This window comes from Salvia splendens, chromosome 18 (genome assembly GCF_004379255.2).
Source record: "Salvia splendens isolate huo1 chromosome 18, SspV2, whole genome shotgun sequence".
NCBI lineage: Eukaryota > Viridiplantae > Streptophyta > Magnoliopsida > Lamiales > Lamiaceae > Salvia > Salvia splendens.
In genome coordinates, this window is record NC_056049.1 from 918,304 (window position 1) to 945,866 (window position 27,563).

Below are 27,563 nucleotides of genomic sequence, written 5' to 3' on the forward strand. Positions count from 1 at the left end.
CACCCAACTCCTCAAGGCCCAAGCCTCCATGTTCAGGCCGCACTGCCACATGGTTTGAACCACCAATTTTAATTATATGAAGCGCATATATCTTTGTACTAAATACCTAGTAACAAGACATGCCTCTCAATAACTATTCATGCAAGTAAAGTATAATTGTGCAACACATAACAAAAACTGTATCTTTATATATACTTTGCACTCCAAGCTAAGAAATCACGAGCTTATATATATTGAAGTTCATCCCTCAATAATCATTCATCGTCTTCACCGTCAACAACTTAAATTTTGAGAGAAAATGGCTCCATCGATACTAAGCCTAACTCGAAATTCATATCAGATCCTCGGCCTAGTATGTTTGTTGTTGTTGGTCGAGACAAGTAACGGGTTTGAGTTCAAGGTCGGAGGGCCAACTAGTAGTTGGACAGTTCCTAGCGATCCTAGTGCTGCAATCTACAACCATTGGGCAGAGAAAACCCGCTTCCAAATAGGAGATTCATTGCGTAATTTTCTTCACTCATTTCCCTTTCTTTCAACTACGTATATAGAGTTGCTTAATTTGCTAAAAATACTACACATAGCAAAATATTGTAAATCAAATATTCGAATTTGACCAAACATAAATGTTATTCGGATTAGATATTTAATTTTATTTAAAATTAGAATTATGTTAAATTTATTTCTAATTTATTTAAAACTCTCGATGCTTTAAGAATGTTTTGGATAATTTGGTTCAATTCGGATATAGTTATAGAACTTTTGGATTTTAGATGGATTTTTGGTTATATCATACCGGTTTTCGATTTATACTCTCCCAGAATTTAGTCTTTCGGATAGATTTGGATTAAGGAAAAATTTGTTATGAAACCTGAATGATCACTCCTAATAAAAAACTATACTGCATCATAAAAATCAATGATTCATGTGACTACACAATCGAATTATTTTCATATTTTAAATTACTCTTTCATACATCGTTGGTGCAGTGTTCGTGTACGATAATAGCCGAGACTCGGTGTTGCATGTCACCGAAGACGACTACAACAACTGCAACACAGCATCACCCCTCCACAAGCTGAGTGATGGCCAGAGCTCATTCCGTTTGGACCGATCGGGCCCTTATTACTTTATAAGTGGAGTGGCTGAGAATTGCCAGAAAAATGAGAAGTTGGTGGTGGTTGTTATGGCGGATAGAAGCAGCAGCCATAAGCCGGATGACACAGCATCATCGCCGTCGCCGCCTCCTCCTCCTGCTGAAGAGGAAACCCCTTCTAACAGAGCTGCCTTTGCCACGGCCGGAGCATTTGCAACTCTTCTTGGCTTTTCACTTGTTTTAGTAATTTGAAATTGGAAATTTGTCTAGTGTTGTAATAAAAATAAGTTTATTTGCTTATAATTATATGAATTATTTCCGAATTTCATCATCACATTAGAAACCAAACTCTCGTCAGAGAAAGGAAAGGGGCATGCCATGAAAGACTAAATCTATGATAAACCTTAAATTTCATCAAAATTTTAACAAAAATGATCCTCAATCTAATCGATTTTAACTTATATCTAAGCATATATAGTCAATGATGTATACAGAAACTGGTTTCCACCTTTACATATTTGCTGATTTCCACTTTTGATCAGAAGTTCTTCCCCAGTTCGATTTTTTTAACCATCCGAATCGTGTTGCGTAGAACAGAGTCCAAAATGCCAGCAACCTGCAAAAAATCAAATGAATTTCGCCTTCGGTAATCGTAAAGGAGAATAATCCAATGAATGTCAGGGAGAGGATAAGTAAACGTTGAGCACGAACCGTGAAAACACCTCCGATAATGGCACAGACGTTTGTGATGAAGTGCGAAAAGGACTTAGTGTTCTCAGTTATTAAAACCTGATAGGGAGAAAGAGGGTAAAGAAAACAGGAGATGAAGAATAGACACAATTGAGAAGAAGGGTTGCTAGAGCAGCTTAATTAATACCTGCATGGGTGAAGGCTCGAAATGAAATTTTGCAACGGGGACTTGAGGACTGTGAATCAAGCTGCTATGGGCAGTGTACTCGTATTCCTCAACTAGTCTATAAGATTTTGTCATCACCTCGATTTTTACAAGTTGAAGATAATGCTCAATCTGCAAATGTAGAAGAAGTTAGAATTTACTGGTGGATCATCCATAATGCTAGGTTAAACAGTTGAACGTTATCCACGAAAGGATAATCGTGCAATCTAGTTTTGTCCATAATTAGCAAAGATATCCATTAAACAAATCAAACAAAAGATAGCATCTCCTAAGCAATCACCAAGGAGTTTCCTTATACGCAACACTTTTGTGACTGGTGTTGCTCATCTTTCTTTAAATGGACGGATCCGGTTTCAGTTTTATATTACACATACAGCGCAGAGACAGTGAGTTACACTGAAACAGCAGGAATAACCTATATACGATATGGAAGGATACAAATCAACGAGATAAAAACTTACAGTTACATTTGCATTGGAATCACTTGGATTAGTGATGTACGACAACCCATTCAAGCGGTCATGACTTCCACCAAAATGTGGCAGCAGCCGCTTAAAATCACTCATTACCCGTGGAGTGATCTTTTTACCAAAAGAAAATTGGGAAATAACATGTGACATATTCATTTGAGAAGCTTCAAAAGAATGGGAAACAGAATGAGCAGATATGATAAGATTCCCCGGAACCTGCCCAATATAGAGAGAAGAGGAGATCTGGTATTAAAAATAAATAGATAATGCACTTGTATATTTTATACATGCGAGTAGGCATGATTCTAGCTTTGAGCCATCTCAAGTAATGTATGCAGTTCTGCCACATAAAACATATCGAATAATGTGTCCTACCTTCTTCACACGTACAAAACCCTCGATTCTACAGCCTCCTGCTGAAGGTGCAGGCCTTTTCGCATCATCTTTTATCTCTGTGGCAATATTATTGGAAGCACCTTGTGACTGCAACGAAATTGGTGCTACTATATCCTCTACCATCTGCAATGACAAAATATAATTGAATTCCTCATAGGAAGAAGTTATTGGGTTGAGATCACCAAATTTGTCTTAAAAATCCCACCCTCAAGATTTAGCAAGGAAAATTGTGGGCCTAGATGGAGATCAGTGCATTATAATTTCTCATTCTGTAACTTCTCCATCCAAACATACTTTTCCAGGCAGAGTCAAAAGCATTCTTACCTTCACTAGACTATCGGTATCTCGGTCTCCATAATATGACTCATGCTCATGGTGGCCATGATCCTCCCTGCATAGGGAAACAGATTATAAAAGTGGTCAAATAACTAATTAACAAATTATTCAAACTCTTTTGGTCAAGTAAATAAGCTGAAAGAAATCAGGAATTCAAAGGTATAAACTGAAGAAATGATAGCTGACCTTACATCAGTTCCTTTACGGAAGATCCGAATTGATGGATATCCTTGTATGTGATTCCTGCAAATTTTGTATATAACAGACTTAATACACAACAGAAAAAGGACAAAAGAAGAGAAACATAGGAAATTTAAATATATAACTTAGGATCATGGAAGTGCAGAAATTGATACAGTGAAACATGAAACCTATAATGTGAAACAAATATGACAAGCTAGTAGGTGTGCATATACTTGTTAATCGTGTTAGTACAATAATACTAAAAAGAATATGCAAATTCCTCTCCCCCCACCCAAAAAAATATTACAATATACTAACAATAGTAATAAAAAGAAAAGAATGACGAAGAAGAAAAGTAATTGGACTAAGTAACAAAATTTATCTAGAAAGTACCTTTTACAGAGATCAGCTGCTTCTGTGCAATCAACCTTGCCCATAAGTATACGTCCATCAATTTCTGGATCATATCTGAAAGAAAACAGATGATGAGCTTGTGTTATTTGATAAAGATGCTAGTCACTCTATCAAGCATATAGTGCAGTAGTTATAGGTGACTTTCTTTGACCAAGTACAAAAGTAATATGAGAGACGACACCTTTCTCTTATAATTTTGGCTGCTTTCTCCCATGAAGGTTTCTGAAATGAAGGAAAGAAGACAGATGTGTTACACTACTTACAACCATCCATCCGTTATTTCATTGGTTTCCCAAGGGAAAGATGGATTAAGAAATAACTTTGCAGAAAGACAATGACTAGTGAGGTGCTGATACCAGGCGATTGCTCCAAGCGCACCAAGGGGCATAGAAGTTCACTACCAAAACAGCATGCCTGTCGTGTGAATCAGGGCTATCAGAGGTGCACAGGTAATCTAAAATGTTTCAATCATAAAAATGGTATCTGTGTATTCATTACTCACTTGTGTGAAATTCTATCAAAATTGAGTCCATTGAGTAAAACAGAACCTTCTCCATGTTCTTCATCAGTTTCTTCATCATGCTTAACAGCTTTTGTAACTGGTCCTGAGTGAAACTCAAGACCAGTAGGGTTTAATCTGGAATCTATTGAATACTTTCGTATAGTCTTAGTTATGTTCAACCTATTCTGAGAAAAACAAAAGGTGGAGAAAGTTCAATAAAGCACGATCTGATTTCATTACAAGGAAACATATACTAGAGCATGAAACTATAGGAAATCTCTATACTCGAAATAATTGCATATGGAGTCGATGGAATAAACTTACTGTGCCCAGGACGTCACTGACATCAACCGAAGCAAATTCACAAGACAATGCTGGAAAGCTACAATAATATTTAAGAAGTTATCACCATAAGATAAATGGGGAAGAAAGTAAGAAAAAGAAAGAACAAAGGAAAGGGCGGATATGGCAACAGTGAGAAGGTTCAGAAGAGACCAGACTCTAAGTTCAACTATTGCAATCAATTAGAAAGATCACAACATGTTGCTACCTAATCATTGTTGCAGTGAACCTCCCAAGTCAAATAGTACTCGATCCTCGGTGTACAAGGAATGTCACTATGTCTGAAGCATGCTTTGTTTCATATCCAAGAGTATAGGATACAAGTATTTCACCCCAAATACAAAAATACAGAATCACTAGTATCGAGCACAAGTTTTCAACTGCTAGGTTAAAGGTGCCATTTCCAGGACATCAACTGTTGAACTCCACATTTCCAGGGCATAAATTTTGGTCATCTTTGTTTATTTGGAATCAAAATCTGAAGGAAATGGGACAAGAAAGAAAAGGAAAACAGTTCTGAAATCCACATTTCTTAAATGGAAGTGTTTTTGTTTTACAGGATAAGGAAGACAATAAGATGAGAGTTGAATTGCTTCTGAGTTTGTTCTTGTACATGCAATATTCAGACTAGCAACCCAAGGGCTTTAACATCAAAGGAAGAAGTCATAGACAATATCAAATAATTTGACATTTATAAAATAAATTACCTCATATTGAAACTAATTTTTAGAAAGTCTGCATCAGAACTCTTGTCAACAACAATTGATGTTGAGGTGCTCACTCTCATATAATCATTGAATTCCTACATATGATAGCACAATCATAAAAAAGGACAGACATTTTGTTGTGCCACGTGGTGTGAGATGTGACACATAAAAAAAATAAAAAACATTTATATAGCATAGCAGCATGATAAATAAATAAAGTGAGTTGTTCTGACTAAAGATTGAATCTGTTTTCTTAGTTTGATACTCCATGAATCCATCAATCAGTGTCCAATAAAGATTAGTTTCCTACCATTCCAAATAAAAAGATCATGGAAAAGGCTGCTAGAATTGACAATCCAGCACCTGATAATGATGCTTCAGTCAAGTCTCTTGGAATTTTCCTGCAGATATGAGAGAAAAGGAAATGGAATTTTAAGTAAAAGGAGCATTTTACACCAGTATCAATGAACATTCAGGACATACTATTCCAGAGCATCATATCTTATAATATTATCAAAACCAGCAGCAGAGCCCTTGAGAGCTACACTAGACGTCAGTATGCATACATCTGACTATATTATATATGCGAATCACTTATGGTAAACAACATAACTAAGAAACAGCATTAACATTAACTATTTCTAACTATTAGAACCATTCCCAGCTTCAAATTGCTTTTTCACGAACCACCTCCGCCAACAAAATCCATAGCAAAGAAAATCCATACTAAACAAGGTGTCCAATTACAAGCTTAAATGTGAAAATACAAAACCTAGTATCACTTGCACAGATAATACTATCACTTGAAAAAAAAACGTAAAACACTACTAAATAGACCGATTGCTCGAATTCAGTTAGCTCAACTTCAGAAAACTATTCAAATCAGCTCACAAGTGCATAACAGAAGTTAGAAACAAGAAAAAGACATGAATTGCAGCGAGATGCGGAGACTAAAACAGAAAAGGGGGAATCACCTGTAAAAATCGACGGATTTGATTTTACTGGTTGAGAACATGATTAATCAATCGTCGATTTTTCGGATAGATAAAAAAGGGAAGCTAGGATTAATCAAGAGAAATGGAAACTAGTCAGATCTGTGGAAAGAAGTTAACAAAGGGGCACACTGAACAAAGGAGTTTTCAGCTGGAGAAATTTTATGTTTTCACTTTAGTGTGCATTATAATTTTAATATTTTAAAATTTTAGTAATATTGTTAGTTTTATAAATTACGGAAATTAGATTTGTTATTTTAGTAATTCATTCAAATTTATAAACAAAATAAATAATTTTTCAGTAATTTTGTAAGTTTAATGACGCCAAATAATGTTACCGCTTGTTAGAATAATTTATTTATCGATTATAATAACTAATTAACTTAACATAATTATCATTCAAATCATAACTTCTCATAGTATCAACTTTTGAAACTATAATATAAAATCACATTTTTTTTCATCTTTCAAAACTGTCACATGATAATCAAATTGAAACAAATATAGTAACAAAAAATATGATAATATGACATCAAAATTCCATCATTTTGAATATATTGACATATTTTAATTAAAATTCAAAATATAACAATATCATTTTATCGTCATATCATATTTTATTAGTATCATATTAATTTTAATTTTGATCATCATAAAATTGAGAAAAAAACAAAGATTATGATTTAATAGTGTATTTAAAAAATTACTAGTATGAAATTAATTAGAAATCAAGAAAAAATTGTAATTTAAATGATAATCCATAAATTTATCAATACATATTTGAATAAAATATTCGAACTCGTAATTATTAATTACAAACAATCATAATATAAAAGAAGTCATTCACATGTTAGGTATACTGATGAGCTGATCTAATAGTAAAAGATAAAGAATTACTAGTATTAATTCTCTTTTTTCTTCATCGATCCAAAAATGGCCGAAACTCCCAAAAGCTCTATTTTAGCTACATCACTTCTCCGCCCGACCTGACCTTACTTAGCTCCACCGTGGTCCGGCACCAGCAAAGTCCCCACTGGGGCAGCGGCTTGGCCTACGCTGGCTCTATCATTGTTAGCATATGTATTATGATCTCTACTAATTCAGAACATGGAGGTGGTAATGGAACGGGAACAGGAACGGGAACGAAGACTATTCTGTCGGAAGAATGTCCAGAATCGAGAAGTCGTGGGGAGGGGGACCTGCCACAAGAAATTAGTACATTCGTCAGTTAACATGATATGCATGGAAATGCAAAACTATGTTGTAAAGGAAATTAATGGACGCTGAGTCATATAAGTTTGATAATACTCATCGTCCACGACCAATAATCATGTTTTTCCATTTTTGGTCGTTCATCTTCTATATTTAGCAACCAAGAAAGTGAGTTTTATTTTCACTAACAATACTTCAGCCACTTTTTCTATCTGTCTCTATTCCTATTTTACCAATTTTGCATTAAAATACGAAAGGGAGCAACAGTGATACTGAAGTAGTCATTTTGAATATGGATGCTTACCTTCTTGACCACCTAGGATGTAGAATGGAATATGAGCTATCATTTTCTTATGGCCTTCATTCCAGTTTATGGTGCCTGGGTGTTGCGTTAATTTACCCGACGTAGAAGGGCCCAAGACTGATAAACATATTGCAGGCTCATTCATTAAACCCAAATAATCCTGGGCGCGCTTCCACACCCTCGCATCTGAAAGTCGAGAGCGTGCAACCTGTAGATTTGTGCCAAATCACTAACAAATCAGGTTTATTTAAGAGGCAAACATAAACAAGTGTGGCAACGAAATAAATGAGCAGTGTTCACGGTTCTGACCTTTGCTAAAGATACACGGGCCCTTGGCAGTAACTCACGGTGATAAGTGGCAAGTTTTGCTATGGCAGTCACGACAAAACATAGAAGCCTTGACTGGGAAGATTTTCTGAAACTAGAGCTCCCTGAACCATGCGCTGCTTCACCTAACCCCAGGCGACTTCCCAAAGTCGAGAAGCACAATATGAGTATCAGCCTATTGGGATAAATGTGAGAGCATCCATATCATGCGATTATCTATGAATATGATACCTACCTTGCTGATAGATTTTCGTATAGAAGTAATTCCAAACTCTCAAATAGTTCCCGAGCTGCATCTTTGTGAGACTCACCACCGCCTCCATACTCCCCAATGGCCCAACAGAGCTGTAATCCTAACTCAGTCTGTATAAGAATAAGAGGAGAATTTGATGAAGCAGAAACGTGAGAATATTTGTGCGTTCGTAAGAGAAATGAGCATGCTCTTCAGACCTTTCCAGGATTATCATAAGCTTCCCCAAGCCTGTCAACGATAGGCTTCTGCATTATTTACAAATTAACATCTCACACGAGTCAAAAACAATGTTTTGCACATTTTTAATGAGAAACGAAATTACCCAAACTTCTTGACATTTAGCATGTTTGTGCAAGCATTGATTTCTTTTAGTAATAGTCTGCTACGCGATATGCTGGCTTCTCTTTTAAATTAAAAAAGAAACATTGGTTTAAGAATGTTTATGGTCCAAATAAAGGCTAAAGCTAAATGCCAGATCATGCTTTTGGGGGAAAGATAGGATTAAGCATAGTTTGTGGAAGTAGGTGGTGAATAGGAAGTAATTTAATGTGGTGCGATCAATCAATGAAAAGTATCCATATCAAAATTTCAAAAGCAGCATCAAACTCTTCTATTTTCTTATAAATGAACTTGAACTTAATTCTAGATTTTATATGGTCTAATTCGCAAAATAAATAATGTAAGAAATTACCTTAAGAAGTGCAATGAAATGAGGAGATCGATGAAATGCAGAAAGCATAAATTCTAAGAGCCTCTTCTGTACCTGCATTGTACATAAGACAAGTCATACCATTCATTAAATAACACTTTCATCTTTAGTGTCTTATTATGATCATAAACATTGGGAAGGTGGTGCCATAATGGAGGCAGGGGATGAGGCCAAAAAAAGGAGTAAACGAAAAGAGGGAAACATTATTGTTTACGTGGAATATAAAATTGAGAGAAAATATTAGTATTTAACTTCATACAGATTGATATGACATGGACGCCAATCTGTTCTAATAAGACTATGGAGTCGGCAACTTACTACTAAAAAGGATAACATAAGGCGAAGACGAAGAAAAAAAAAGGAAATAAATTACCTCATAGCAAAACATTTTGTCTGGAAATAAGGTTGAATATCTCGCCATAATCAAAGGAATCAAAGCACATATTAACGCTGGCATACAAATTAGTTAGAACCAACACCAGAGTCCAAGAAAACCACTCAGCCCAGATGTACTTTCGAGCTTAATTCAATAAATCATATTCTGATAAAGATAAAATAAAGAAACAGCAATCTATATACGTACAATCGTTAGCATCGTAAACTGCTAGTTTGAAATAGGAATCGAGAAGCTGTGGAGCTATTTTCAGTGCTTCTTTCAGTCTATTGGACAAAGGGGTACTTATTACTGCCTGCAAAGCTGACGCCATAGCGGGAGAGGTCCAATGACGTTCCTGAAACATCAGAGAGAGAACAAGGTGGATTTCTTTCAGTATGCCTGACAGTAACCATATTCCCTAATACAGGATTTCTTTCTTTCTAAAATGCCAATTTCATCTAAAATGGTGGATGGGGATAAAATGTTTTAAGTAGAGGAAGGAGTTTATAAAATGGATGCCGAGTTCGATGAAAAAAAAGGGGGAAAGAAAAGCAATATTATTTCTACCAATTACAGAAGGTACCATACAGCAAGGCCCTCATTCTCATCCTTGAGGAGATCAAGAAAAATTGGGTCAGCTGCAGCCATAGGAGCACTATCTTCAGATTCAGAATCTGCACCTCCATCTCCTATCATTGAGCCAGTATATGCCTCATCCATGAGAGCAAGCAGCATCTGTTTCATATGGGAATAACTATCAGTTACAAAAAAAGCATAATTGTTCACTGTCATCATTTCTTACACACCTCGGGTGCAGCACTTTTCTGAATTGAAGCTATGCTGCTTCCCACAAGTGACCCTGAACTTCTTTCCACTTTTTCCAATGCCACAACCAATACTAGTTAAAACGTAGAGAAAATTTGTCACGGTCTAGAAACATAAAAAACAAATGATTGAAAAATAGTAGTGATGTGAAAGCAATTATATAGATCTCTGTCACTTATTCACTTATAAGTATCCACACACGATTCAGTATCAAGCAATGTCAGTACATTAAAGTACTTACTGGGTAAGTCTACAAGGGCTGGAAACAGGGGAATGAACGACCCAGGAGAGATAAATCCAGAGAAAATACTCAGGAATGAGTTTTTTAATCTGTGTGACAAAGGTACAATATAAATGGGCTACCAAGAAAATTAAAATAAAAATAAAACAAAATTCAATATTTAGAACACTGACAGAATATAAGACTTACTTCTCTCCATTCCATGCAATCAGCTTCAGCATTAAAGGGAAAAACTGCAATTGTCAATGTAATTGACATATATAAGCAATTGTAATAAACTTTAAGGGGGGAGAAAAGAATGTGAAAGACTTCAATTCATAAACCATTGTTTGTATTTTAGACTATTAAAGCTGGAACTGATTGACATGATTTGCATCAGAAGCCAAATTTATAAATCCAATCAATAAGTGTCTATGATGAGGAAAATCATTGGATTGGATGAATCTCAGATGCTGCTGCCTTTAATTTTTATTTTATCTAGCACATATCATGGGACAGATCATTGATGTCAAATTTATCCTACGTTAGTGGCAGTTATAAGAATTATCCAAAATATACCTGCGGAAATAATGTAGGGAAAGCCTTCAGAAGTTTTGTTTTGTTTGAGCTCAGAAATGCTAGTGATGCTTCTGCAACAACAGGATCTGCAAACTCACTGCACCAAGAATTAAAACGGATGGGAATATAATGACAATCAAAATAAAGATTTAAGATCTTGGTAAGGGCATAAGATAATGACTGTGAGAATACACAAGATTAGTAAATCGATACAGGAAAGACAACTTACTTTCTTTTAGATTCAACTTAGCCACAAAAGGAAACGCCGTTATTTCACTTTTTATTTTATATTTTTATAAGAAACAAACAAATTTTATTGCTAAAGAAGATACTAATCAAGCCTAAAATATAGATATCATTTAATCCAAACAATAGAAGCCCAGTAGTAGTTAAATCAGATACAGTGTAGGCTTTTTAAGTTTGTTCTGATTTAACACCCACTAAGAAACTTAAAACTTAACCCTATGTCATACCACTTGAATCCCTTCCAAGCCAAAGAGACCAGCATAGTGCTGAATGGTTAGCCTCCATAAGGGTGGGTTCACCTTTTTCATTAATGAAACCCATAGGACTCATTTGACTGTTAGTTGCTTGAGATAAACTGAAATTGCTCAATCCCTCAATGTGAGGATGAGAAAAACTGACCATAAGTACAATCATGTTTATTGATCAATCAAAGTTCAAAAAACCAACAATGATCTTAAGTGAAACCTTAAGTAAATTACTGTGTTTTTTATACTTGCAATTGGCATTACTAATCTTTTGTACTGTATTTATTAGACTTGATATTTAATTAGCAGAACATACAACTCTGACAAAATATATTGGCCAATGGCATATGACTCTGTCCCAACTCTATATCAACCTTATAGAAGAGAAATTAATTTGCTTACCGGCTCAAACAGGAGCGGAAAAACGTCCTCAGACTAGCTTCAGCATCGAGTAAAACTATATCCCCAAAATCAAGAAAAAATTGTAGAATTGCCTGAATAACAAAAGAGTAACCAAACAATGAGAAAACCTCTACAGCAGGCATGCATAAACCAAAAAGAACATGAACATTATGGTTACTGGCATGCTGATATAGGAAACGCCTTATCTAAAATCGAAAACTTAAAATGCGTATGAAATTCTATACAAGCATACAATATGTATTTAGATGAAAAGCATAGGAAATTCCAGAGCGATAAGCCTAAAGGTACAACATCGTGACAAGGACAACATCAATAATCCTCCAAGTTTGACCTGACCATAAAAAATCTAAATAACCGAGAGAATTTGCGGACGAACTATTGACATAGCTTAATCGAAGGTAACAAACAGTTAGGAATATATTATACATCTTGAGAAACAGCGGCGATGAAACAAAAAGGACTACCAGCAAAAGGAGGCCGCTGGAGGCTTGAGTTTGCGAAATTGAAGCAACACAGCGATGAAATATCTTATTGAGTAGTGGATAAACCCTAGCTACCAGCTCGTCTGATTTATCGCTTTTGCAGAGCTCATACAGGCTCTTGACCTACACAATCCACATAAGAGATCAGCAAATCTGGAAGAAGATCACCGAAATTATATAAGTGCAAAAAAAATGTGGAAATTTTGATACGAAATTCAACCGAATTAAGAAGGGAAGGATCGGCGGCGGGGTCGGCGGAATCTCTGGCGGCGGAAGAGAGGGATCGGAGATGAGATTCCCATTCTTTATCTTTATCCCCCATTTTTTCCAGTGAGGCTGCGTTTACCTTGCTCGATTATATCAAACGAGGCGCGCTGGTGAATCTTCAATCTTCGAAGTGAATCAGTGATCATCACTGTTCTTTCTTCAGTTTACAGTTTACGTGAAATTCAACTGCTCCATTTTTTTCATAAATTTTAAAACATTTTAGCATTTTCATTATTTACACGTAAAACCATAATCTATCAATTTTAAATTGTGAGATTAATCACCATATTTGATGATAGTTATTTTTAGCAATTTATCTTTTAATCTGTCTGATTTGAACGTTCTATTTGGACATAGTTAACTATAAAATTCTTATTTCAATATATTTTTATACATTTATATTTGATTTTTATTCCATAGAATTTGCATATTAGCATTTTCATTATTTACACATAATACCATCTTATCTATATGATTAAAATCCATGAGATACAATAGTTGGAAATTTGATTTGACACAAACTCTTAAAATGATTTTATCTACTTTCAATTTTTTTACCAAATCAATAGATAAAACATTTTCTTGCAATCAATAAATAGGGATTGAAATACCTACTTAAAACTTTATGATAGTTAATCATCGTCGCAATCAAAACGCCACAACTTCGTAAATTGACATGGGGCGAAAAACAACTGATATATATTGATGAATAATATCGTATCACAACAAAGAAAAGATGTTTGTCCAATTCAAACACTTAACAAAATCTGGTCATACCGCTTGGTACAAAAGCAAATTACTGCTTCAGGCACAAAAGGATGTGTTTCACACATAGGTATCGATCAACGATTTCCTCATTTCATCGACCAGCGCACTAGGCTTGGCGTCTCTCAGCTTAAACACACTCTCAATGACAGACAACTCGGTTGCAGTGGTGTCTGACCCACAGAAAGCTGTCCAGTCATTCACTGTCAAGCCAGCAGCTATCACGTCGCTACCACGGTTCACAGTCCCAGCGACCAAAGGAACTTGGAGGAGTGTCGAGAGCTCATCCAGATCTTCAATGGATGTATGAGGATGGACCTGTCACAACGAGTAAATTTGTAACTACAAAGAAAAATGGTCCAAATCCTCTTTAAAAAAGAATTTAAGTCTTACCAGGCCACCTCTGTTGGAAAAGGTACAATAACTGCCGACGAGAATATTGCCTGCCACAGTCTGACGGAAAACTTCCACACCAAGCACATCCGCGATTAATTCCTCAGTTTCCTACCAGATAATATTGAACATCAGTAACTTTCTTGAAGTGCATCCAGACTAATAATTGGCATCATATCCAACACTAAGGAAGAACTAAAAACTTTGCAGTTACTTAGAATGTTTACCTTGTCGAGATCGGGATGTGAAAGAGCAACGTGATCATTGCAGGAAATGCAGTTACCTAGGGCAGATAATCTCTCCTCAATTCGCTGAACAACAACGGAATCAGGGAGACTGTTCCTTAAGTGCTGAAGCTCTATTATAAACACAATACACAAACAACATCAGGTCTACGAAAATCAGAACACCGAGTAATATTCTTATTCGCAAAAGAAGGCCATAACACAGAAATAATCAGAATTTTGCAACACAATGACACAACAAAATATGAATAAAAACAATTAAAGTGAGCTGTACAACTAGGGCTTCCAGCAGTTGCAACATCCAAAACAATCCTTTCACAATCCTAATACAGCTATAACTCTAAACTATTACTATAAGTTTTGGGATCACCTTGATCAGTAGTATTGTGAGGCAAAAGCAAACCATTCTTATTTCCTGCACAAATAGTAAATTTATTCATGTAAGTCAATAAGTAGTGTGACTAATTCAAGGAATCAATAAACAAAACGCAACCAAACGCTGACCTGCACATAGACGTCCAATAATTCTGGTGCCAGCAACCGAGGCTTTCACCACAGGAATTACATCAGCCAACTCAGCCTCAAATGTGCTGCCACAAAACACCAAGTATTACACTAATGAAATATATATATAACCACTGCCAAAAGCCGTTACAAGTATGATACCTGTAGAAGTTCTCCGAACCCCCAATCGCAACCAGGCAGTAGGCATTGGTAAGCTTGGAGAAAACCCCAATCTCACAGTTATTCTCGTATTGCAATCCTGTGAATCCAAACAAAATTAACAATGACTCTTTTCTCCAACACTCTTTTTAAGCAACCAAAAATACTTACTTGTTGCCATAGTAAAGGATAAGGAGCTGGACGATGAACAACAAACGTTCAAATCTGCACATCAAACAACAGATAAAAACCGAATAAAAATCTCCACTACAAATAGACCGCAACTTGAAGCTGAATACAACTATGCAGGTATTGAGAGACACTAAACCTAAAACCCTAAATCCTACTAAATTCCAGCCAGCTAGGATTGCACAATCGCCGCATATAGAATTTAAATTAACTACTCAAATTGCACAGCAAGATCAATCCCACTCTGAGTTTTTCAACAGGTTTTGAATTACTACTGTTTCAAACACATACACCTCTAATTTTTGAAAATGTTTCTTAGAAAAACACAGAAGGGGACAGAAATACCTTAATTAAGTAGAAGAATAAGCGATCAATCTCAAGAAGAAGATAAAAAGCGGCGTGGCTGTTCCTAGCCGGAAGCAGGAGCTTGGAGATGGAGGAGGTGAAGAAGAATTTTAGGTCAAGATTTTATAATTTTATTTAAATTTTCTTTTTTGCTTTAAATATTATGGGCTTGTTTCTGGGCTTAAGGTTAGTTTCAGTAAACACCCAATCCATTGCCTTTGGAAAAATTAAAATTCTGATGTGATACACAAATTTAAAAATTAGTTGAAAAATTAGAATAAAATTAATTAGGAATATTTGTATGTAAATTTCTAAACTTTAGTCGAATTCTGATTTAGTATATCAGTTTTAAAATCTGTCTAACAATTACTAAAATATCATTTTTCTGATTTTGTAGTTGACCCAAAATTTGACTGTAATATGGCTTAATATAGTAAATTATAATTCAAAAAATAATTATTTAATTTAGTATGACATTGTTTTACGGTCTAAAATACAATATTATTTTGGTTAACGTTTGATAATGTCACATAAATAAATTATCTAATTCTAGCAAATTAATACTAGTTAATTACAAAATTGGAATAAATCAATAGTTTAGGCGTAATTTATAAACGAATTTAAAGTCTCCATGCAAACTCAAAATTAAAAAGTTTAGGAATTTACGCAAGTCATCTTTGATACTTCATCCGTCGTTCAAAAATATGCACTCTTTCCTTTTTAGTCCGTCCCACAAGAATATGCATTTTCTAATTTTGGAAAGTATTTTCACTAATAAGCTGGAACTCATTATCCACTAACAATACTTTATTTACTTTTTCTTTCTATCTCTCTCCTATTTCGCCAATTTTACATTAAAACACATGCCGACCCAAATAGCGCCTATTTCATGTAAGTGTCATTGCTCAGCCCAATTTCTCAATCGCATTGGCTCTACGCTGATCCGTACTAGGTCTGGGTCGAGCTGGGTTGGATAAAATTAAAATATTAATTATTATTAATGTTCTTATTATTACAGATTGTCTTTTAATATATAAAAAGTAGTATTAAATATGTAAAGAAATAAGAATTAAAAAACTGAAAAATATAAGTAATGGAAAATAGAGAATCGTGGTAATTCTGAAAAAATGCATCACTTCCATTACTTTTAGAATTATTGTAATTTTTTTAATAGAAAATAATTAAACACTTAAATTCAAGGGAAAAGATAAACATACATAATACCCTTAATTTTTAAGCAGACCGAACCGGTTTTATTTAAATCGGTTTTATTATCTTTTGTATTATTTACTTACTAAATTACCCCTAATTATTTGTATATCTTAAAAAAGTAATTTAATATTCAAATATCACATCTAACTAAATCTCTTATGATCGATCATATCTAATGCTCACATTTCATCTTAATCATTCTTTGCTCATAATACTCCCCTCCACGTCAAATTTTTATAAATTTTCTGTTTCTCCTTTCTTCATAGTCTTATCATAGCACCATTCTCTAATTTTTTGCAGCCATCTCTCCCAATTAGATAAAACTTTTTTAATTAGAAAAAATTATTATGCATTCGCTATTAAAAAAATTTACAAAAATCTTATTAAATTACAAAAAATATTTACATCTAATCAAAGTCTTATTTACAAATTAAGTCTTATTATCTTAGGAAATTTTATTAAATTTAAAAATATTAAGTTTTTTTATGAATTTTAAAAGTCTAATGTGTTCTAAATCTTCAAAACAAAATGACAAAAGCAATTCATCGAACTTTTGCACAGACATATGATTTTTACATAATGCCTTTAAATTACTATCAAATGTCGAAATTAAATCTTTTCCCTACAAAAAATAAGGTACATTTTGCATAAAACACAATAAAATTGAAAAAAATAATAATAAATACCTAGGCTTTGGCAAGTTTCGAACCCATCCCTCTCCTCTTTAAAATGTAGAAAATAACATATGACTTTTCATATAAATTAATTAGAGGTTGATCTACATATATTATGACCTTATTTTTAGGGGTACAACTATACTATTTGGCTCAAAAAAACAACTGATTAAAATTGATGAACAATATCACATGACAAGCTGGAACTCACTAGAATTTATTGAATTAACTTTGAACTGTATTTTGGTTATTCACTTCAATTTTTCAATTAATATTTTTAATGATATTTATGGTATAAATATGATCGAGATTAAGAAATAAGATTTTCATATATTTCATTTTGACGATATAGACTTTTGCATAACAATTGACATAAATAACAATAATTTATATCTTGCAGTTAACATAATTTATTGAAATTAAATGAGCTATTATTTTGCTATGTATGTTAATTAGTTATATTTATTTCTTAGATAATATATATATATATATATTAAAGTTTTATTTATTCTGTTTTTTAATTTTATTATGCATCTTATTTTATGTGTACCAAAAAAAATATTTAAAATATTATGAGATCTAAACATTTATTCTTTACTTTATATATAGTAGTATATAACTTGTGTTCTTTTCTTTTTTAATTAATATATTATTTTTTTGATATTTTATACTGCATTTTATTTATTTTAAAAACCTTAATTATAACAAGAAAATAGATTAAATTATTACTCCATTATTTAAATTCTTTATATGTAGATTTTATAGATGAATAATATGTATGTGCAACCTAATACTGCATGTTTACATTTTATTTAAGGTAAGTGCTACCTAATTATGTATATGTGTCACACCGGATTTGTGGATCACTTTATACTTAAACACATATGTTATGAAATGGAGTATATGTTTAAAGATAAATGATATGATACATACCTTATATGAGCACTACTCTCGTTTGACGCGCATTTAGTATTTGTTTTCGATTTATATATTTTGTTTGATTCCAATACATTAAAAAATGTTATTCAAATTTTAAATTTCACAAAATTCATAAAAATCAAAACTTGATTTGTTATTTAGTTAATTTATTAGAAATTACAGAGAAATCACTCCTTATATGTTATTCTTATTGCACATCTTTGAGGAAATTTTTAAATATATTTGACATGCAATTTTATTTATATTGTGGTTAAACTTATGTCGTGATCAATAGACATTAATGCTATTGAATATTAGTAATATATTATTTGTTATAAAATATATTAAATTTATACATATTTAATTGTGCCCCCCTCTAGAAGGACACATGATAGAAACTAGATATAGCGTTGATGCACCACAATAAAGTTCAATGTAAATGATAAAAAATGAATTAAACAATCGATTTAAAAAAATAAAGTGTATTATTCTAAATTAAATTTACTTATATTTTATGACTTTTTAATACATTTAATCTTATAAAGTCCACAAATATTTATTCAATAAATTATGGATATATTTGTTATCAAGATAATAAATAATTTTCAAAGTGAACTGCAATATAAAAAAAAGTTAACTATTTCTTTGATTTAATTAAAACTTCCAATTGTACTGCATTTATAACAATGAATAAAACGTAAAATTGGATGCAGTTATTTTTTACTCTCTATAACATCAGTGAAATTTAATTAAACTAATAAATTAAACAAAATAAAGAAAATATAAAAAAGATTTCATTTCGTAATTAGACTTTATAAGTAAAGAAAGCATACAGACATTATCTTTAACATAATTATAATTTTGAATTTGTCAGTATTTCAATTTGTAAGTTAAATTGAATTTTATAATATATTTTAATCTATAAACTTAATTTAATTACTATGATGTATGACAAAAAACTAAACACACGATCAATATACAATATCACACTTATAATTTGCAAGTATTTTAAATTACAAATTTAAATATATTTTATAACATTATAATATTATAAAATAATAAATAAAATAAAATGTACCATGCGTATTCATACTTGTATGTTAAAAACAGGATTTCTGCCCATGGAAAATTGTGGATGATTAAAAAGAGTTGATTATTATAGAATTTATGTACATTTATCAGTTATCACTACTCTAAATTTAATTTATAATAAATTTACTTTCTCTCGACATAATAATGCTAAAAAATCGGCCTACATGTTTTATTTTCTTATTTTTCAAAGAGCTCAAACACCGGGTTATATATGCTTAGAGCAAACAAAAATCCAACACCAAATTTTTTGTGCATTGTAAATTCAGACTTTAATTATTCTATTTCATAATATTCCAAGACAAACAATAATATCACTTCTTGAGAATTTATTTCCTTCTGATTCTGATACGAAAAAGAACAAATATTTAGTGAAATATTTATTTTTATTAAAATATAAATTCTATTTAGGCTACATAGGTTGGTAGAGAGTCAACTTAGAACATTACAATAAGTATGTTAATTTTTTTTATTTAGTCTTAGTCGGTCGGCCATGTTGTATCATATTGTGTCCCCGTCCTGTTTGAAGATAATTTTTTTTCCAAAATGTAATATAAATATCTAACTATACAATTTAGTGTGTTAGTTCAGTTTCATGATAATTAATTTAATCTGCATTTGTCGAAATATAACGTGAAATATTTAAAACAATTATAACTAAATTGATTATTTAATGATCATAATATTAGTAATTTCTAAGCTCCAAATTTGTTGTGACTTCAATCCCTGAAAAGTATGAACATTTGGATCGGGACGGGTTTTAATATATAGTAATTGGTAAAATAAGAGAGAGTTGGATAAATGGTAATGTAAGTAGTGTTAGTGGAGAGTGGACTCCACATCATAAATAGCGTAGTATAATGGTACAAATTGTAAACAAGATGATGTGTAGGGGTATTGTATTGTTTAACAATATCTAGAAAGTTAATACTTTTCAGGGCGCACAAAATAGTTCATACTTTTCATAGACGAGGGACAATGTAATAAGGTTCAAAAATAAAATAATACAAGATTTTAATATTGAAATAGTTAAAGTAGCTAGACTAGATGCGAGATATAAAATTGTGGGATAAAAGGATCAAAATCATAGTAGTTAGGAAAAGAATAGATTTGAATTCTATAATTTTTTTAATCATAAATTTATGAATTTGTTTCCTCAAAGTCGATTTGGGACGAAAACCAAAGTATCTCATATTGAAAAAATTAAGAAAAATTGCTTTTTTACGTTTAAAATTCGAAAAATTATTATATACTACTTATTTTTTTTATCATATGTATTTAATTATCTAGTACATGCATATTTTCCATAATATTTGTCAATATCATATCCATTCGATCGATTAAATCATAATCAAATAAATTGTCCCTAATTCGGTTCATCCGGCAGAATAATGGGATCCTTTTTTTCGTGCACTCAGCGAGGTTCGGGGAGTGTTAATCAAGCCATGATTAGTTTAATTAAGTCATTAGTATTTCTGATTAATTAACTAAAAACATGTCTACTTATCCAATCACAATACCAATTTCAAATAATTATATTATTCCTTTCATGTGGTTCTCTTGTCACACTCATAGGGCCATAAACATGGAGTACTTAATTGATGAATTGGATTACGTAATTGAATGAACTCTATATTGACTATATTAATTTCAAACATCGAGTTATATATACACATATATTTATTCTTACAGAGTAGTAATAAAGTTAGGCAAAATATCTAGACCTCTTACAATGTCTTTATCGTTTTCTTTCTTTTATTGTAGATTTTGTCAAAATTGCTGAGAACTAAGTTGATGCCAGTGGAAATTAAATTGTCAGATATTGAAGTAGTATTACAAAAGGCTGAAATTGCATGAAGAAATAAAGAAGAAAAAAAAGTAAAATGTAATTTTATATATTGATGTAATCACTAATTCATATATATAATTAATTATGACATATAGATTTAATAGCAACTTATAATATCAATTTTTTGTTGCGTGCACTCCTCCAAAACCCAAATAACCTCTTATAATAATCACAACTTATCATATAGTAATTTGAAAATGTTAAGCATAAGATAACCTAGTTGATAACCTCTTATAAATACTCACAATTCAATTATATAATTTGTAAAAAAAATAGGTACTACAACAGCTAGTTGATAAGTCAATTCACCTCCAATCAATAAATAAAACACTGAATTACAATGAGTTAAAAAAGTGATACTTGAAACCAAAGGTCTTTTGAATTCAAATCTATTCATATAAAAATAACATCTACAAATATCTTATACTATAAAAATTATTTATCCTCAAACTCTCACAAAAAAAAGCTATTTAAATCCCCACAATCAACCCTTCATATCCACTCTAAACTCCACCAACCTCTCCATGCTACAAAGAAACAATGGCCAAAACCCTAACCATCCTCACCCTTCTCACCATCCTCTCCCTACCACACTTCCAATTAATCCATACCTCCCTGTCCTTCGAAGACGAGGGCGAATACTACCTCCTCGACTCCCCCGCCCCCACCACCAACCCAGCCAGGTCAAGAACCAGCCGGTTCTTGGCCTCGGCCGCAATAAAAAAAGGCGCTAGCTGCAGCGCGACGACAACGAGCCACCACCACAGCGTCGTGACATGCAACGGAGTGCGGGCGAACAACGGCACGTGCCTCCTCTACTGCTGCAAGAAGCACTGCCGCAACGTGCTCGGCGACCACAACAACTGCGGCGCGTGCGGCCACAAGTGCCGCTTCACGGAGCGGTGCTGCGGCGGCGTTTGCACGAATGTGTTGGGGAACGCCGCGAATTGTGGCAACTGCGGCAGGAAATGCCCTCTTGGAATCAAGTGTGACTTCGGTTATTGTGGCTATGCATAAGAGATAGTTTGCTTTTTTCGATTCCTTTGATATGTAATAAAATTATACACCCTATAAACTAGTATTGATTTTGTGTGATATTTATATTTTTAATTCCCTTTTTAATTTCTTTATGCCATGGTAATTAACATTTTTTCATTTTCTATTTTTTTTGGCACTAATCATTTCCTATTTAATGGGATTTCATCATACATTACATTCTAAGTAAAGATAGTGTAAGACTGGAGGAAGTGTGGTAGCGTAATTTGCTTTTTTATTAGTCATCGAAGAAATTAAATGCCCATTAAGACAAAGAAGTGCGATAACACCTTAATAATTTTCAAAGACTAGTATTTTATTAATATTGTCATTAAAATAAAGGGCTAACGAATAAATATGAGCTACTTATAATAGAATTATCCTTTACTTAATTGTAAGAGCTTCATTTCATCATGATAGGCGAATTTCAATTTGTTAAGAGTTTGAAGGTTGAATTATTGGCATATAGTTGAGGTCATGAGGTTTTGGATCGAGCAGTCTTTGGAAATTGGGGAGCCCAAACAGACATACAATGCACTTTTCCTTTTTAACGGTGCTATGCTATTGGACATAAATTCCAAAATTTCCTCAATTCATTATGTTAAATTCCGCAAGTTCAATTTTCTAACTCCGTTACTAATTATATGTATGCACATCTAAGAAAGTAGTAAAGAATTATTACCCTTCATTCATCATTATTAGGAATCCTATTTAAGTTCGCCACAAAATTTAAGAATTTTAAAGAAAAGTAGTTGAAAAGATATATAGTAAAATATGTGATTTATTTAATCATATATTAATTTTATACTAAAATGTGAGTAAAATAAATTAAATAATATCACACCGTTCCATATTAATGGAGGCTTCTTTTCGGCATACGATTTACGAAAAAATGTGTTAAGTAATTTAAGTTAAATGAAGAATAGAGTAAGAAATGAGAAAGATAAAGCGATGATGAGAGAATAAAATAAGAGAGAAACAATGTATTGACTTTTGCTAGATAGAAATTGACTCCACTATTTACAACGTACCAAAATGACAAAATGATTGCATAACGGAGTCGGTAAAATGTAACAAAATATAGGAAAATGAATCTAAATTGTCACGACATGATAAATACATACCCCTCTCTCCCACAATAATATGCACTTCTTAGTTGGGTAAGAATTTTAATATATAATTGATAAAGTAAAAAAATAAAAAATAATTAAAAATATTGTTAGTAAAAAATGTAACCCATCTTAATAGAGAAATAATATTTCTCAAAATAAAATATGCATATTATTAGGAGACTCAAATTAAAATATGCATACTCATGAGACAGAAAAAAGTGTGTATATTGTTATAATAAATAGGATAGATCACAAAATAGGCAATATATTTGCGCATATTTAAGAAATAACAAAATAATAGGAATAGGAGTATGAATCTAATCAAATTGTCACCATTGAACATGCATAGGTCCAAATAAAACTACACGATTTCAACATAGATGTAAAAAGTGCTCCTACATGAAGCTAGATAACCAACACAACGAGTTAACATTAAGTTCTTACAACAAGCCCCACAACAAAAGTACTAACATAACACCGAAAACATTAAATGTCACACACACACACACGTTTCACATTTCCACAACATGCTACAAATTAACGACTACTCGAACTAACATAGACACCCATATTCCTAGGTCAGGATTAACGCCACATGCAATCCAGCTCACTCCCAACATTTCCATACCACCCCATTTGATCGGCGCCGCCATCCCCCGCCGCCGGAGTCGGAGGCGGCGGCGCAAAGAAGGACGGTAACTGGAGATTCTCCTGCAGCGATCTCAGGCTCGGGAACGCCGGAACCCCGAGGCCGTGCCTCGGCCAATACGAGGCATAAGACGACGACGGAGGAAGCGAAACCAGCGGAGGCGGCGGAGGGAGGAAGAGCGAGTTGTTGTTGGAGAAACAGGACACGTGCTCCTTGACGTCGTCGTAGGAGCAGCTGGAGGCCGTGGAGGGTTCGAGAAGGGCCGGGAGGGAGGCGGACGACGCTGAGCTGATTTCAGGGTTTGAGCTCACGGCGGCGGCGGGCCGCTTCTTGGCGGCGGAGGAGGAGCTGCCGACGCCGATCTTCTGGAAGAGGCGAGAGATCACCCATTCTCCCTGTATAGATTGCCACGTGGAGTATAAAAGTTACATCATATACTTTTTAAGTTATCGAAATTAATTGATTTAAGCGAGATTGATTGACATGAATCAATCATACTTACTGTTCTTGACAAGGCAATTAAAAGATTGATAGTAATATCTAAAATACAATTCAAAACCAGATTTGAAAGACAACACATTACATGTCACGTCGCATGAGTTGAAAATCAAGAACGTAATTGAAAATACAGCAATTATGAAAAATTAATTTGATGAACATTTAAAACGTCATTTCGCTATCGTAATAACACCCCATAAAAATGAAAAGGATGGATAATTAGTAAGCAGCTTTAAAATCACTGCTGCCATTAAAAAAGCAGCGCAAATGGCGCACAATTATTTCCTTCTGAAAACTCAATAATGCATAATTAATTAGGTTGAACAGATTTTAACAGAATACTCACTCAATAATGCACAATTATTTCCCTCTAATAAAAATATTGAAACTAAAGTGTCAGGTTAGGTTGAACAGATTTTAACCGAATACTAAAATAACTAAAATAGTAAAATAATCGCATAGTTTTAATCATTATGTTAATAGTATTATTTTTTTGTCATAAAAATCCCTAACTTTCTTTCTTCAAACATTTTTCAGCTTTAGACACTATAAGTATTATTCTATATAAATATTGTGCTAAAAATATTAACCTATTCACACAACATATATTACTATAAGGTATAATATCAACCATTCCACCCAATTAACAATATAAGCTAAAAAAATACTATCAATCAATTTCCACATTATACTTCACAACATAAATTAGGCTAAAAAATATCAACTTATTCACACATTATTCTTCACTCACAAAAAATGATGATTACTTTTCTACTACTACTTTATTAACCCTCAGATTAACTCAATAACAAGCTTAAAATATTTCACCTATATTACATAAAATAAATTAAGGTTTTATAAAAAATTACCTTGGAATTAGGAGACAAGTAGTGGTATGCAAACTTGCCTTCAAGGCGATACTCATGCATAACCCAATCACTCTTCTCCCCTTTTGGCGCCCTTCCCCTATAGAAAACTAGGGTTTTCTTCATCCCCACCATCGCTCCACTCCTCGAGCTGTAAATCTCCCGATCCTTCCCCGTCGCCTTCCAGTACCCCGCCTCCGTCGCCCGGTTCGTCCTCAGCCCCGTCGGATACTTCCGATCGCGCAGGCTAAAAAAGTACCACTCCTTCTCCCCCATCTTCGCCCTTCCTAATCCCCCCCAAAAAAACTCAATTCCATAAAAAAACAGCAAAATCATCGAATTGAAGAAGAAATTGAACCTAATCCGACCTACCTGGAAGCTGCCACGGCTCCGATTTGTTGAGATCGACCTCGGCAATGGCGCGGCTGGTGAAATCGCAGTCGAGAACCTTCTTCAGAAGGTAGTACGTGATCAGCTCCTCGTCGGTTGGGTGGAATCGGAAACCAGGAGGTAAGGCGTTGTTCTCCATTTTTCTCGTCCGCGATCGGAAATTGAGATCGGATTCTGTGTTATGGAGTGTTGATTAGTGGCTTTATATGGGGAGTTGATGGAATTGGGGAGAATCAGAGGTCTGGAATCGGCAGCGGGGATAGCGTGTGTGCGTGAGAGCGTGTGTGTGAATTTGTTTGAATATGCGTGCGTGCGTGACGAAGTGTGCAGGTAATTCTATGTCAGTGGGGGGAAATGAGGAGAGAGGGGGAGAGGTGATGATGAATTTCACCATGGATCGATAAAGCTGATGGATATCTTCGGGTGTCAGAGGCACAGTACAAGATTGGAAAATAATCGTGTGGACAGAGACAAGGTAAATCCATCTCTACCTTTTTCCTTTTTTTCTTCGTTTTTTCTGCGATTCACCGCTGTAGATTCACTTTGTCATCACATGCTCTATCCTATACCTGTTCATCTAACTAGCCACGTCACCCTCATTTTTTTAAACCATAACTTTCTGCTTTTTTGGAACTTATTCATTATTTTCTTTATTCTCAATTGTCTCAAATAGTTACTCCCTCCGTCCCCCAATTTGAGTCACTCTTTGACTCGGCACGAGTTTTAAGGAAAAGTTTGAATGTGTGGTGTAATAAATGGAGTTAGGTAGTGAAATGTGGGGTCCCTTTGACTTTTGGTGTAATGAAGGGTAATTTTGATGTCCAAAAATGGCAAGTGGGAAGAGTGACTCTTATTGGGGGACGACCCAAAATGGAAAAGAGTGACTCAAATTGGGGGACGGAGGGAGTAAAATTGAAGATCAAAAAAATATAACAATTAAAATAAATTATTTTGTGTTCTGAATAGGTAATTTGCTGCAATAATCATGAATCTAAGAGCCTCCACGTCCCGCGCGCTGCTCGCGTTCCGTCCCGGAGGGACGGTTCCGCCGCTGGATGCGTTGCAACGTTCGTCCCGTCCCGTAGCCCGTATCCACGAGACAAGGGATGCGTTGGCCAGTCACGCGCCCGGGCGACAGGTCGCGCCCCCTTTGCATGAATGACGTCCACTCGCTGGCCCGCGAGTGGGCGTCGTCACCGATGACGCAATAATTCATTTTTTAAAAAAAAATCGAATTTTAATAATAAAAAAATTTTATTTTTCAAACGGTAATGTTACCGTTAATTTTTTATTTTCTTTTTTTTTTTTATTTTTTTTATTTATTTACTCTATTAATAGTCTTATTTCATACTCATTTCACACACAAACACACATCTATTCCTCAAAGCAGGCTCTTTTTGCGCAGAAGCAGGAGGCTGCTCGCAAGGATGTGGAGAGGGCATTCGGGGTTCTTCAAGCACGCTTCAACATCATCAAAGGCCCGGCTCGTTCGTGGTTCATGGAGAGCATGGTCGACATCATGTATACGTGCATAATCTTGCACAACATGATTGTCCAATACGAAGGACCCGAGGCGGGAAATTGGTTCGACCCCGAATCCCCCGGAAGCTCAACCGCAAGTAGTCCGCCACGAAGTGGAGCGCATCCGTCAATACAAGAACGGTTGTCTATTCGGGCAAGGACACGCGACTCTAGCGCTCACGCTCAACTCCAAGAGGATCTAATTGAACACATTTGGGAAAACTTTGGCGGAGAAAATTAAATTATGTCATTTTATTTTTTTAGGATTTTAATTATGCCCATTTCTATTTTTTTTTAATTTTAATGTTGTTTTAATTCTAATAAAGTGTGT

At 34.0% G+C, this 27,563-nt stretch overlaps 6 protein-coding genes and 1 long non-coding RNA gene across 9 annotated transcripts; 3 read left to right on the top strand and 4 right to left on the bottom strand.

Moving 5' to 3' along the window:
• Positions 1 to 273: 273 nt before the first annotated feature.
• Positions 274 to 1,396, top strand: LOC121775812 (early nodulin-like protein 3). Its single transcript, XM_042172879.1, has 2 exons — positions 274 to 503; positions 987 to 1,396. Exons 1-2 carry the CDS (start codon positions 299 to 301, stop codon positions 1,343 to 1,345), a joined length of 564 nt encoding a protein of 187 aa, XP_042028813.1. The 5' UTR covers positions 274 to 298; the 3' UTR covers positions 1,346 to 1,396.
• Positions 1,397 to 1,467: 71 nt separating this feature from the next.
• Positions 1,468 to 6,518, bottom strand: LOC121775809 (protein disulfide isomerase-like 5-4). 2 transcript variants are annotated; one of them, XM_042172876.1, is made up of 15 exons: positions 6,334 to 6,518; positions 5,670 to 5,760; positions 5,360 to 5,454; positions 4,635 to 4,692; positions 4,311 to 4,495; positions 4,165 to 4,222; positions 3,990 to 4,030; positions 3,788 to 3,862; positions 3,398 to 3,454; positions 3,200 to 3,266; positions 2,855 to 2,998; positions 2,471 to 2,695; positions 1,971 to 2,120; positions 1,805 to 1,882; positions 1,468 to 1,709 (listed from the first exon to the last, which is right to left on the bottom strand). In XM_042172876.1, exons 1-15 carry the CDS (start codon positions 6,372 to 6,374, stop codon positions 1,632 to 1,634), a joined length of 1,443 nt encoding a protein of 480 aa, XP_042028810.1. In that variant the 5' UTR covers positions 6,375 to 6,518; the 3' UTR covers positions 1,468 to 1,631. The 2 variants fall into 2 exon arrangements, with proteins under 2 accessions (XP_042028810.1, XP_042028811.1); XM_042172877.1 differs by having other exon boundaries at positions 5,723 to 5,760; positions 6,334 to 6,489.
• A 598-nt stretch (positions 6,519 to 7,116) lies between these two features.
• On the bottom strand, positions 7,117 to 13,033 carry LOC121775808 (AP-5 complex subunit zeta-1-like). 2 transcript variants are annotated; one of them, XM_042172874.1, is made up of 16 exons: positions 12,773 to 13,029; positions 12,535 to 12,675; positions 12,050 to 12,141; positions 11,157 to 11,253; positions 10,788 to 10,831; positions 10,599 to 10,687; positions 10,339 to 10,430; positions 10,121 to 10,267; positions 9,740 to 9,887; positions 9,530 to 9,606; positions 9,139 to 9,210; positions 8,645 to 8,692; positions 8,430 to 8,557; positions 8,177 to 8,333; positions 7,868 to 8,075; positions 7,117 to 7,550 (listed from the first exon to the last, which is right to left on the bottom strand). In XM_042172874.1, the coding sequence occupies exons 1-16, from the start codon at positions 12,872 to 12,874 to the stop codon at positions 7,501 to 7,503; spliced, it is 1,692 nt and encodes a 563-aa protein (XP_042028808.1). In that variant the 5' UTR covers positions 12,875 to 13,029; the 3' UTR covers positions 7,117 to 7,500. The 2 variants fall into 2 exon arrangements, with proteins under 2 accessions (XP_042028808.1, XP_042028809.1); XM_042172875.1 differs by lacking the exon at positions 7,117 to 7,550 and having other exon boundaries at positions 7,956 to 8,096; positions 12,773 to 13,033.
• A 457-nt stretch (positions 13,034 to 13,490) lies between these two features.
• Positions 13,491 to 15,553, bottom strand: LOC121775810 (eukaryotic translation initiation factor 6-2). The gene is made up of 8 exons (XM_042172878.1): positions 15,420 to 15,553; positions 15,057 to 15,110; positions 14,889 to 14,985; positions 14,727 to 14,812; positions 14,593 to 14,637; positions 14,205 to 14,335; positions 13,978 to 14,088; positions 13,491 to 13,902 (listed from the first exon to the last, which is right to left on the bottom strand). The coding sequence occupies exons 2-8, from the start codon at positions 15,064 to 15,066 to the stop codon at positions 13,645 to 13,647; spliced, it is 738 nt and encodes a 245-aa protein (XP_042028812.1). The 5' UTR covers positions 15,067 to 15,110; positions 15,420 to 15,553; the 3' UTR covers positions 13,491 to 13,644.
• Positions 15,554 to 21,701: 6,148 nt separating this feature from the next.
• Positions 21,702 to 22,178, top strand: LOC121777813 (protein GRIM REAPER-like). Its single transcript, XM_042175167.1, has one exon. The coding sequence runs from the start codon at positions 21,702 to 21,704 to the stop codon at positions 22,176 to 22,178; it is 477 nt and encodes a 158-aa protein (XP_042031101.1).
• A 1,480-nt stretch (positions 22,179 to 23,658) lies between these two features.
• Positions 23,659 to 25,850, bottom strand: LOC121775852 (protein CUP-SHAPED COTYLEDON 2-like). Its single transcript, XM_042172929.1, has 3 exons — positions 25,694 to 25,850; positions 25,325 to 25,608; positions 23,659 to 24,352 (listed from the first exon to the last, which is right to left on the bottom strand). The coding sequence occupies exons 1-3, from the start codon at positions 25,848 to 25,850 to the stop codon at positions 23,894 to 23,896; spliced, it is 900 nt and encodes a 299-aa protein (XP_042028863.1). The 3' UTR covers positions 23,659 to 23,893.
• A 208-nt stretch (positions 25,851 to 26,058) lies between these two features.
• On the top strand, positions 26,059 to 27,295 carry LOC121775853. The gene is made up of 3 exons (XR_006045198.1): positions 26,059 to 26,186; positions 26,678 to 26,849; positions 27,117 to 27,295. It is a non-coding gene; the product is annotated as an uncharacterized LOC121775853 (long non-coding RNA).
• The last annotated feature ends 268 nt before the right edge of the window (positions 27,296 to 27,563 follow it).

Coding starts and splice junctions, on each gene's coding strand:
- LOC121775812 (XM_042172879.1), top strand. CDS start 299: ATGGCTCCATCGATACTAAGCCTAACTCGAAATTCATATCAGATCCTC. Junction 504..986: donor CCAAATAGGAGATTCATTGC/GTAATTTTCTTC, acceptor TCGTTGGTGCAG/TGTTCGTGTACGATAATAGC.
- LOC121775809 (XM_042172876.1), bottom strand. CDS start 6,374: ATGTTCTCAACCAGTAAAATCAAATCCGTCGATTTTTACAG. Junction 5,761..6,333: donor AAATCCGTCGATTTTTACAG/GTGATTCCCCCT, acceptor TCATATCTGCAG/GAAAATTCCAAGAGACTTGA. Junction 4,223..4,310: donor TTTGATAGAATTTCACACAA/GTGAGTAATGAA, acceptor TTCACACGACAG/GCATGCTGTTTTGGTAGTGA.
- LOC121775808 (XM_042172874.1), bottom strand. CDS start 12,874: ATGGGGGATAAAGATAAAGAATGGGAATCTCATCTCCGATCCCTCTCT. Junction 8,558..8,644: donor CTTATGATAATCCTGGAAAG/GTCTGAAGAGCA, acceptor ATTCTTATACAG/ACTGAGTTAGGATTACAGCT. Junction 8,076..8,176: donor CCCGTGTATCTTTAGCAAAG/GTCAGAACCGTG, acceptor ACAAATCTACAG/GTTGCACGCTCTCGACTTTC.
- LOC121775810 (XM_042172878.1), bottom strand. Junction 14,638..14,726: donor TATTGGACGTCTATGTGCAG/GTCAGCGTTTGG, acceptor CTATTTGTGCAG/GAAATAAGAATGGTTTGCTT. Junction 14,089..14,204: donor CACATCCCGATCTCGACAAG/GTAAACATTCTA, acceptor ATTATCTGGTAG/GAAACTGAGGAATTAATCGC.
- LOC121777813 (XM_042175167.1), top strand. CDS start 21,702: ATGGCCAAAACCCTAACCATCCTCACCCTTCTCACCATCCTCTCCCTA.
- LOC121775852 (XM_042172929.1), bottom strand. CDS start 25,850: ATGGAGAACAACGCCTTACCTCCTGGTTTCCGATTCCACCCAACCGAC. Junction 25,609..25,693: donor GGAGCCGTGGCAGCTTCCAG/GTAGGTCGGATT, acceptor GGGGGGGATTAG/GAAGGGCGAAGATGGGGGAG. Junction 24,353..25,324: donor ACTTGTCTCCTAATTCCAAG/GTAATTTTTTAT, acceptor CAATCTATACAG/GGAGAATGGGTGATCTCTCG.